This window comes from Polyodon spathula, chromosome 7 (genome assembly GCF_017654505.1).
Source record: "Polyodon spathula isolate WHYD16114869_AA chromosome 7, ASM1765450v1, whole genome shotgun sequence".
Classification (NCBI taxonomy): Eukaryota; Metazoa; Chordata; class Actinopteri; order Acipenseriformes; family Polyodontidae; genus Polyodon; species Polyodon spathula.
In genome coordinates this window covers 51,410,436-51,422,206 of record NC_054540.1, presented here as the reverse complement: position 1 = coordinate 51,422,206, position 11,771 = coordinate 51,410,436, and the positions used below count along the sequence as shown (strand labels likewise).

Here is an 11,771-nt window from a genome sequence, read left to right as displayed (position 1 = left end):
AGTGAGTGTAAATATTCTGTGTGGGAGTGGAAGAGTTTTCTTATTGTCATATTTGAAAGGAGATATTTTTATAATTATAACTATTGTTAATATTATTTGTATTACAAATTCTGACAGCATTAGCAATGTACATCCCAAACGAAATGTTAGGTCAGCCTGACTGTAATTTTTGTTCTCCACTTGTAAGCTATGAGTATATCTGTACTTTGTAATTACAAAAGCTTTTGAACTAAATAAGGCAATACAAGCTTTTTTTTTTTTTTTTTTTTGAGGGGGGGGGGGGGGGGGGGGGGGGGTGCAGAGTACTGTAATCATCAGTATGTTTGTACACACTTGTCAGCAGGACAACTCAATTGTCAGTCTGCCTGGTATCTATCTCTCTTTACTAAAGAAGTTTATACATAATACATTTACTATGTGGCAACATATTCCGGTAAGCCTCATTCCCTATTATAGACATTCTTATTTGTTTTTATTACATTAGACATTTCAATTTCAAAATATCCTGGGCATCCATTGCTCCCCAGCTGTAGTTTATAAACTACAATATATGCAATAATCCCAAAGCACTTTACAAAACCAACCTCATCTTTACAATTCTTATTTTAAATACTCATGCTGAGTGTTTCAAGATACACAATGAAGCCAGGCACATGACAAGTAATAATCTACAGTTAGAGCCAAAAGTTTTGCATCCCTCTACAGAATTAACATATTTTGCTTTGTAAAGTCGAATAAGACCTTGTGGCAAAGCGTAAGCCTTGCACAATGAAATATGTAGTTTATTGTATGTTTTTGTGTTAATTGTTAATATTGATTTAATTGTTTAGCTGCTGTGGCGCTCCGCTGGGGACGATTACACGTCTGCGTGTAGCAGCAGCTGAAAGCAATCAGCTGTTCCAGCAGGCAGGTGGGCGTGTCTCAACGGAGCGTCAGCATGGCGATCGCTGTGATCGGGGCTGCTGCAAGGCCTGCCGTTTTCACGGCACCTTTTGAGTTATAGTTTGGGGTATTGTGTTTTATTTTGCACTTTTTGTACAGTTCGCTGTATTTGTCCTCTGTGCGTTACCATCGCTGGTAACGTCACATGACCGCCTTTATTTTACTTTCGTTTTCTGTTTTTGTTAATAAATCCTGCGCGCCTGTGCCGGCGTTTCAACACCACCTCTGTCTCTCTGTATGCTTGAACAGCGGCGACCCACACGCGTGACTCGAGGAAGACCCTGTCACAGACCTGCGGAATAATGTTTCGTTATCATAATGAATTACATACGGCTTTGTAGTTTTCCGTATACTTAACGAAAAACTAACAAAAATTGAAAAATGTGACATTTCAAAATCTAAATACTGAAATACTGTAACCCTATTATGAAATAATGCACTGCTATTATGAAATACTGTACTGCTAGTTTGGCTTCCGGTTGACTTTTGCAGCATCATTTGATAACATAATTAAAAGATCTAAATTATGTTCACATAGTGTTTGTTTGTTTGTTTGTTTGTTTGTTTGTTTGTTTGTTTGTTTATTTATTTAATCAATCCTAAAATTCTAAATGATGCTAAAGGCAGCACTTTTGATGTTTGTATGGTTAATTTACTTGAATTCCGAATAGTTTTCTATCAAATAGCCCATTTTGGAACAGCTGTTTTATTTTCTATTGCCTCACAGTTTACGTTTTTATTGGCTTAAAACAGGAATTCCAAAATAGTGCAAATACATCAATCTGAATGACAAAAAACTGTCTGAGTGTAACATTTGATTTGAAACTGACTAAAATTATTGGATGGATTGTGATATGCTTAATGGTGGGGAGAGTTTCAAAAGTAATGTTGAAGTTCTGCAATTATATTCCTTTACTTGTTTTAAATTAGGCTCCCCATTCAGATTTCAATGTAATAATATATCCAGTGTGTCTATGTGAGGCAATTCCCCACTGAATACTAAGCAGACAGTTTGGGCTTTTCATTTTTTATAAAACACTTAATGGATATTACAGCCTTATTATGTACAGTGTATATCTTGCCAGATGACAGGTAATATTTCAAGATGTGATTCTTAATGTCTTGTTTTGCACATAAACAATCTGCCACTGGGGCAAGATATCAAGAAAATATTATTTTGGTGTTAACTGTTTATAAAGTCCCTGTGGATGAAAGCAATTCAGAAGTAGTTATTCTAACAAGATGTTGTTTAGTTTGAAGTGGCCAGGCTGTACTTGTAAATTCCTATGGCTTTGTAAACAGTCGCAAGTACATTTGGGTTAATAATAAAAGGCAAACAAGGAGAGCTTAGAGAGTCTGGAGAGGAAATTCCACCCTGTATTTATTTGCTTGAACAGGTCTTTATTCAGAAAAGAATCTAGCAGGCTTTAAAAAGTAGCCCTGGATCTGCTGGGACTGACTTTGAGGAGAGAGCTGAAGTGAGCTGTCAGTTGCACAGCAACAGTTGTGAGGGTGGAGAATAGGCCAGTTTATGGAGTGCACTACAAGTGAAAGGGTGAGCTAAGTGTGATTGTAATATACTGCACTAGAGCTGTAGTGCACAAGGGGATCTAGAAAGTAAATTGAGTGGGGTGATCTGAGATTTAACCAAAAAAAAAAAAAAAAAAAAACTGAGCATGGTGAATGAGGGAACAGAGGGCTTGGATTGTAAACTAAAATTGTATTGCGTAAACTAAGTGAGCACAGAGGGAGTTTTTTTTTTTTTAAAGCCAGTTTAGATAAGTAATGGAGATTTAGACAAGTGAACTTTAAGGGCTTAAAGAGTGAGCAGAAATCCTGCAAAGTGTGAGTGTACAAAGTGTGGCGGGTGTGCTGTTGGGGAAAAAGGTGATATCAGATAAAGCCGATGTGAGTGGTATTCTGAGGATAGGGGAATCTGTTCTGAAGTGAGCAGAGAGAACTGAAATTGCACAGTATAAGCTGTGTGCATGAATGAGAAGTGTGAGCAAGGTTAGAGTAATTCCTAAGTTGCTGGACATGCACAGAGTGAGCTCGGTGAGTGAGCTGGAAGTGCTGAGAGTGAGTTGAGACAACAAAGAGTAAACTAAGGACACAGAGCGAGCTTTGAGGGAAACAAGGGAGTGAGGTTGGAACTGTAAGTACCTCCAATTCAACTCAACCATGCGCACCTCCCTGACTGAACTGTGTGCCACCTACTGCGACCGTGGCTTCGTAACAGGAGTGCCAGTGCTAGACACCGAAGAGCTAGAGAGAGCTACAGAGGGCTTCAGTAGACTGGAGAGGGAGTTCGGTGAGTATATGCCTAGTTTGTTTTGTTGTACAATTTGAATAGATCTTAATTTGCCATGGCTTGTATCAATGCACTGCTGAGTGCCTGTCCTCTCCTCTATTACCTACTCTGTCCACTGTAGGGTTGGAGTATACCCAGTACAGTCTCCATAACGTGCACTTAAAGTACCGCTGGGTGATGTCTCTGGCCACCCATCCCAAGGTGCTGGAGCTAATCAAGGGGATCCTGGGACCCAACGTCATCCTCCTTGATTCACGCTTCATATGCAAATACCCGACCAAACAGAAGAGCCCCTCAGCTGCCTGTGGAAAAAAACAGAACAGCAGCACTCTCTGTGGGGAATTGCAATATCAGAGCGCCCCCTGTGGAGGTCAGCATAATCACGGGCTTCCTTTTGTTGCCTGGCACCAGGACATCAGGTCAGTAGTGTAGAAAAATATTAATAAAATTTATTATGGTGCAAATGCCTCATTTTAAACACATATATACTCTACAAGGTTATTTTATGGCCATCATTTTTTAAAGTAACGTGGAATGAAGTTTATTAAGTATAGTAATAATTGGCCTACAATGTTTTTTCATGCCCACCAGAGGGAGATTTTGTACATTATGTATAAAGGCAAATGCAACCACTTCCCTTCCCTTCACAAACTTCTTTCCAAATTCACTTTAAAAGTTATGGCCACAAAGCATTAAGGGGTTTCTTTATAGCAATCCTGTTTATTGCACCTTTGCTTAAATGTCTCCATAAACAAAAGTCCCTGTGTAAGACTATACAGCTTTTTTTTTTCATTGTGTTGATCTTGTCTTTTTTATCACAGTTCACAGTGCAAGTTTGTCTGGCATTAGACTTAATCTAATACTTTTTAAAGGTAAAACAAGAAAATAAGAGGTTGATAATTTAGTACAAACTCAGTGACTGCACTAATTACACAAGCACTGGACCTCAAGGGGGCTCGTTAATGCAATGATGCTGGGGGGGGAGTCTTGTGGTTGTGGAGATGATGCTTAAATCATCACTGACCCTGAGTGTGATTTTGAACGGCAGGTACTGGGGTTTTGAGGGGGGTTCAGTGGCTTCGGTGTGGCTGGCCCTGGACGACGTAGACCAAGAGAATGGAGTCCTGCAGGTCATCCCAGGTACTGCAACTCTCACCTTCTTGCATTTATTGTATATTGCTACTTATTTAGATGTATCTTGCTGCTATTTCACATTTAAACATTCCTTATATTTATTTATCTCTATAGCTGCCGGGGTCTTTAAATTCCTGGTTAACAAATTAAAATAAACATATTTTTCATCAACATTTTGAATGGCATGTTTTTAGATTTTATGACTGAATCTTAAACTGCAGTCTAACCGATCAACTGTAATGGTACACAAACTGGTGTTCATTTTAAGCAATTTCAATGCCTTTAAATGAAACTTAATTCCATAATATCTTTTAGGAAGTCACCATCAAGGTCTTCTCCCCCACATCACCTCATCCAACCCAGGGAACATGCTGACAGCCAATCAGGAGATCCCAGAACACCTCCTCAACACGAGTGAGGCTGTGGAGTGCCCTCTACAGGCAGGACAAATGTCTGTAAGTAACCTCTATGTACCCAATAACCCCTGAGAAGTGGGCTGGCTCAGTGAAATTGTACTTGAAGAGTGTTGTTGTGCTTTTGAATATTTGAGTTTTCGTATATATTTATGCATGTGGTATCAAAAGAAAGCTTAACGTCTCAGGAACAACAAATACACATGTATGCTTTGTAATTTTGGCCTTCACTTTCAAAAAGGGCTGTCACAACCATAAAAGGACATCTTTCAGAAATTTCAAAGTGTTCTATGTTGAAACAGGAGATCATATACACTAAATAATGTCCCAAACTCCACCATTCAAGATTATTAAACTTTTTTTTTTTTTATGTATTTTTTAAATGTTATAAGTGTTGGATACTCAATAAAAAATAGTTACATTCACAAGAAATTCTAAGCATTGCCATGGCTCCTGTCGGCACAAGAGGGCGCTCTGCTCACACTAATCCCCTATACCCTAGATCCACGATGGTCTGACAGTCCATGCCAGTGAGCCCAACCTGTCCACTCGGAGGCGCTGTGGGTTCGTTATCCGCTATGTGCCAACCTCTGCTTATCCTGTTCAGGTAAGCACATCACTTTTGAGAGGGGAGACGGAAGGTGGACCCAAGGCTATGAAAGTAGAGTTTAAAAAGTTGGGTGGCACTAAGATATCTTGAAGATGAGACATATCTAGTGATACTTGTTCCATACTTATTTTATTGTAAAACATATTTAAGCTCCATGTTCTGTAAATTTAACTTTTCTGTTGCCTTGCAATTTTGCAATCATTGAGTGGTTCTTAATTTTTAATCGGTTAACGCACAGGTTAACGCATTTTTAATCGGTTAACGCATAGATTATATGTCAGCAAAATTGATTTCCTTAATTCCTTAATTTAAGTCATGTGAGGCTGTTTATGTTGGTTTCCCCTGCTTTAGTTTAATTTAGGGAATGTGTGTGTGTGTGTGTGTGTGTGTGTGTGTGTGTGTGTGTATATATATATATATATATATATATATAATTTTCTGAAATAGTCCTACATACAAACACACTAGCCCTAAATAAGTGCATGGACCTAATTTCTATGGTATCGCAGCTGAATGTTCATAGCATCAACTAACCTTTTACCTGAGCAAATACAATACTGTGCAGTTAGATCGCAGTTCACAGGCCACATTAGCTTGGACTACTACATTTGTGGAAGAAACAAAATGACCTTGCACGCTTACATCGGTGCTGAATACCTTAGGTCCTGCATGGGCTTCATGAACAAACTTGGGTTTTACAATGTGGACTAATGAAAGAATAAAAGGGTGAGACCACCACACCGCTCTACAGGTAACCAGAGTCAGAGGCAGATAGTTTTTATCCATCTAGTTCCCGCGCTCTCTCTGGTGCCTTCAGGAACTGTCACTCCTCTACTAACAAAGCAGATTTAATCTCTGCCTTTCCTTCCACCTCTCTCAATTTCCTTGCTTTCACTGAAACCTGTCTCTCTCCTGATAACACTGTAACTCCTGCTGACCTGTCCTCTCTCTACGTCCTGTCCCATACTCTGCATCTCATTGGACGGGGAGGTGGGAATGGTCTTCTCTCTCCCTTCTTACTTTTTCATATCCATTTTGATATATCCTCACTCTCTGTTAACACCTTTGAATTTCATGCTGTCCAACTAACCTCTCCCTGCCACCTTCTGCTAATTGCACTGTACTGTCCCCCTGGACCTCTCACTCACTTTACCGATGAACTTGACTATCTCCTCTCCTCCCTCCCCTCTCTAGCTATCCCAACTTTTCTGTTAGGTGATTTTAATATCCATCTCTCCAACCCCATCCAATCTGCCAGATTCCTTCCTCTCCTTCACTCCTTCAACGTTTCTCTCTCTCCATCCAATCCTACCCACAAAGCTGGCCGTCAACTGTACCTCAGCTTCTCCAGGGTGTGCTGCCCCTCCACCCTCACTGTCACCCCTCTGGACCTCTCTGATCACTATTTCATCTATTTTTCTTTGTCTCTCCCCTCTCCCTACTCCACCTACCCCCACTGTCACCTCCCACTGTAACCTCCGCTCTCTCCACCGCTCTGTCCTTGCCTCCACCGCTCTCTCTCATCTCCCTCCTACCAACTCCTTCTCCCAACTCGCTGTACTCTGCTACCTCCACCTCCCCTCACCTCCCAACCTGCCCACCCCTCCCTTCCCCAACCCTGGCTCTCCTCTGTGCTCCACTCAGCAAGAACCAAACTGCGCTCAGCTGAAAAGAAATAGAAGAGAACCAAGCTCCCTGCTGCCCTAGACCTCTACCGCTACCTCTTCTCCTCCTTCTGCTCTACTCTTTCCTCTGCTAAACACTCCTATTTCAAATCTATTAAATAATCCTCCACTAACAACCCCTGGAAACTATTTTCTACCTTCTCCTCCCTCTCCTCCTCTCTCCTCTATCTCCTCTGACGACTTTGCCTCTTTCTTCTCCTCTAAAATCTGATATCCGCAAACTTTTCCTCCCCTTCTCATCCTCTGACCTCACCATTCTCTACTGTATCTCTACCTGTCTGTCTGCTATCTCCTCCTGGATGCACTTGCATCACCTCAAACTCAAACTCTCTAAATCTAACCTCCTTTTCTTTCCCTCCTCATCTTCAACATCTGATATCTCTATCTCTACCATGCTCTCTCCCTCCTCCTCAGCCAAGAACTTTGGAGTAACCCTGGGCCCCTGTCTCTCCTACTCCCGGTACATCTCCACTCTCGCACGCACCTGCCGATTCTTCCTGAGCAACATGCGAAGAATACGACCCTTCCTCACTAACTACTCCAAGCAACTCCTCGTCCAGGCCCTGGTACTCTCCAACTCACCCACCCACCCACCCACTCATCCAGAACTCTGCTGCTCGTCTGGTGTTCTCTCTGCCTCACTTTTCCCATACTACTCCACTGCTCTGTTCACTCCACCGGCTCCCGATCACTGCTCTTATCCAGTTCAAGACTCTTGTACTCGCCTACCGATGCCTTGACCAGACTGCACCCAGCTACCTCCAGACCTTCATCTCTCCCTACACCCCCACCTGACCTCTCCGTTCCGCCTGCACTAAAAGACTGTCTGTACCTCCATTTCGCTCCCCTGCCTCCAGAGCCCGCTCCTTTTCCACCCTCGTCCCACAGTGGTGGAACGACCTTCCTATGGATGTCAGAACTGCCCAGTCCCTGACCACCTTCCGGCGCCTCCTTAAGAAACACCTTTTCAGACAACACCTGTGAAACTCAACTCTTCCCTTCTGGACAATATAGCAGTCTGCCTATAACTTGCACTTATCTGTTCCCTATTTTACTGTATGTAATTCCGCACTTCACCCAATCTGTAGTATTTTGTATTTCATTTGCACTCGTATCTAGCCCTCATGTAACTATCAACGCTGTTACCTGCTCTTGAACTGCCCCGGTATCAAATCATACTGTGTTTTGTATTTGCTCTTATTAGGACTGAAGTCATAGTATTTTGTATCTTGCTTCTAATTGTACTGTAATTCTTTATATGTAGGTACGGCCCGGGCCCCATTCCCTAGACGCCCCTCCTCACTCTCTGGCTCTCGGGAAGGCGGCTCTCCCCTCTCTGGCTAATAAATACATAATAATAATAATAATAATACACAAGATTCAAATCCATATGTAAAAGGCAATGAATAATCCCACTACATTCACAATCTTTTTAAAAGCAGTTTGAAAACCTTTTTTTTTTTTTTTCTTTCTTACAGGACCCAGATCGTCCTCGCACCTTTAACGCTACAGTCCTAGTCTCTGGTGTTGATGAGTACCATCACTTTCCAAACAGTGCCCCCAGTCTTCAGTGAGGTACAATGCAGACCATGGAGCCTACTGTAATGATCAAAACTGCAGTAGATCTAAATAGCTCATACATAATGTACAATAAAAACCCAATGAAAAGAGGTCAAATTTTTAAAAAATCAGCTTTATAAATGATATGGCGGCAGTATTAAAATCTGTTTAAATTGTTAAAATAAACCACATTTTTCTTTGGTTCTTTTACAGTTTGTCCTGTACAGATTAGGCACAGGAACTAGGAAGGTATTTTCTCGAACAGGAATTAAAAAGAAAGTACATGACTCTATCTCCTGGTACTTGATCACTTTGAGGTCTTGTGTCTCCTGTGTATGTCTTCGTGTAGTAAGTTTTGCATTTTGCAAGGAAGGTGAAATAGGGTATGTGGTCTTTTTTATGAGTTATATAGTTAAGGTGTTTAATGGGCTACTTTGGATGTGTTAACCCTCACCAAATGATCTTTTATGGCAATGTAATGCTTCTTTTAGTTAGTTACAGCAATAAGACTGGGCATGCCATCTCTACAGCTTTATTGAGTACAGTTTGATTATTATTTATTATTATTATTATTATTATTATTATTATTATTATTATTATTACTTATAAATAATGTATAATGTGTTATGCTAGAAAGCATTTAACTATATTTAATAGTTTCTTTACCCTTGAGTTGTCTGATTCTCATTTTGTTTGGAGGCTGAACCATCATTAAAGAACTTAGACTATGCTGACATCTAGTGGCATTTATTAAATAAGCAATATTTCATATATTTATATTGGCTTTTTAATTGGCCAAGCCTGAATTTTTGATTAACAAACAGAAGCAGAATGTACAAACTGGATCACAACATTTTAATAAACGACTATTCTTTATTTTATGCTGGACACACTTTATTACAATTGTTCTGCGTGACTGCATTTACATGACTAAAGAGGAGTCGCATCTGCTTTGAAATTATCCCATTTAGTTGTTTCATTGTAAATTAAATAAATTTTACTATTAACACATTTCTCAGTTGTGATTGAAATACATAAATGGCTTAACAGGTATCTATTGAATTTTTAAAGGAGAGCAGAAAAGTTGGAGGAAAACTCAAAAAATCAAAAGCCCTAGGTATATATGTATTCAACTGAAAACTGCAGTTGTCACTATAATTTCTGGGGCCTACTAGTTCCCCCAGAATGACCCCAGAAAAGTATTTTTTACTTGTTATTATATATTATAATGAATATGTACATTAATAATATCTACGAAGAAGAAGAGATTTCATGAGCAGCTATTAATAATGCATAATGTGTTCATAAGCAAAGTTCATGATGTTGATGGTCACAATGTTCATGAATATGAAATGTGTCATTGAATGTTTATGGCATTGCAGTATAAAAGCATAAGAGCTATTTACTGAGTTTTGACAGAGCCTCATGCTTACTTTAGTAATGAATGAGTATTGATTTGAAACACACTGTCCCTGCGGGAGAGCTGAGGACTGAAGAGCCAGACCCAGAGTGGGCCCAGTGAATCCAATTCATCACCTCTAGCTGCCTCTAAAACCAGGAGGGCCGTGCATCAATTATTTCTTCCTGGTGTCTTTTTTGCGTTTAAAAACCGTTTACATTGCAAATCAGCCACAGCCAGATGAATCTACAATATAGTTTTTATTGTGCCTTTTATTAGACTATTTGAATTTCAAGGATGATGCGATGGGCATTCTGTAACAATGCTCCCTAGACTATTTTACAAACTCTGTGATTGCATATCAGTCAGAACACCACTTGCAATGTGAGCAGTGTTTTATTACACATAGACAAAGACATTTTACCCCAAAGGGAAGTAGGTTTAAATGTACCTTAATTTAATACAGTCTGCGTCGCTTTATCGGGATGCCTCAAGAAGGAAAAATATCCAGAAAAAGAGGCTATCCCAATTATTATAAACCACACGTGTGAAATCAGCCAATCACAGAACAGCATTTCCAAACATTCCTATACCTCTTATCTTGTGTATAAATGTCATCCCGTGCATAGAATGATCAGTATTTAAAAAAAAAACAAATAAAAAACATAGCAACATGGAAAATCTTGTTATTAATTTTGACCTTTGTTTTAACTTGGATAAGTAATTGGGTCATATAACGTGATGTCACTGGCCATGAATATGTCACTCAAACATTGGCATTACAGACCAAAAATCACGAAGGTGGTCTATAAAGACAGTCCCAATATCACTGATAAATGAATGCACTCACAGCCACATTTTGAAAATGGTCCTGTAAAAAGCTTTAAGCTGTACATTTCCAAGCTTTAAGTTGTACAGCCAAGGCTTTTCCAAATTCCAGAAAAAAAAAGAAAAAGAAAATTGGACGACATCTGGTATGGAAAGCATCCCCTCAATGAACGTTTTATTGCCAGTTTAATACAAACAAAAAATCTCTGTAGAACTAGAAGCTGCTATCTCTATACACCAACCACTGTGTTCCTGCTGCTTGTTGCCAAGTTTTAAGTGATGCTGGAGTTGAACACAGGCACATTATTTCAGCTTCTGGACGCAAGAGCAAACTCAGTCTCAAGCACTGCGTGACAAACACAGATGAAATGCAAAAAAGGGAAATAAATACAATTCTTCAAGCAAGTCTTCAGGAACAAGCCCCCCCCCCCGACCCCTCCCCACCCTGCGACAGTGATGCTTCTTTCCTTCACCAAGTCAGAGCAACTCTTCAGTTACTGGATGCATTGCAATGTGATTGATTATTTTTAAAAGGATTAGGTGTATTAGTGAAAAATAAAGAAGACTGCCAATCTCAAAACCAAAATGTTTGTTTACTTGACTAGTAACATGAATGTAGAATTCTAACTGAGCAGTTTAAATGCATTGATAAATCACAGCGCCACTTACATTTCACACTGTCATGACCCACAGTGAGCTCACAGCCAGGCAGGATCTTGGCTGCCAGGACAGGGGAGATGCAGCACAGCCCCAGGGGTTTGCCAGCTTTGTGGAAATCCTTGATGGCTTTCTCCACAGCCGGGTTCACCTTGCAGTCCTTCCCCTGCGTCGCCCATGTGCTCGGGTTCATGGCTACACTGAACCCACCAGAGCAACGATACTCAATTAT

The 11,771-nt window shown here is 40.2% G+C and overlaps 1 protein-coding gene across 2 annotated transcripts; it reads left to right on the top strand.

The window, feature by feature from the left end:
* The first annotated feature begins 2,031 nt into the window (after positions 1-2,031).
* On the top strand, positions 2,032-9,202 carry LOC121318736 (probable alpha-ketoglutarate-dependent hypophosphite dioxygenase). 2 transcript variants are annotated; one of them, XM_041255741.1, is made up of 6 exons: positions 2,032-3,253; positions 3,375-3,672; positions 4,302-4,393; positions 4,703-4,842; positions 5,303-5,407; positions 8,574-9,202. In XM_041255741.1, exons 1-6 carry the CDS (start codon positions 3,124-3,126, stop codon positions 8,667-8,669), a joined length of 861 nt encoding a protein of 286 aa, XP_041111675.1. In that variant the 5' UTR covers positions 2,032-3,123; the 3' UTR covers positions 8,670-9,202. The 2 variants fall into 2 exon arrangements, with proteins under 2 accessions (XP_041111675.1, XP_041111676.1); XM_041255742.1 differs by lacking the exon at positions 8,574-9,202 and adding an exon at positions 7,510-7,680 and having other exon boundaries at positions 2,034-3,253.
* Positions 9,203-11,771: the final 2,569 nt, after the last annotated feature.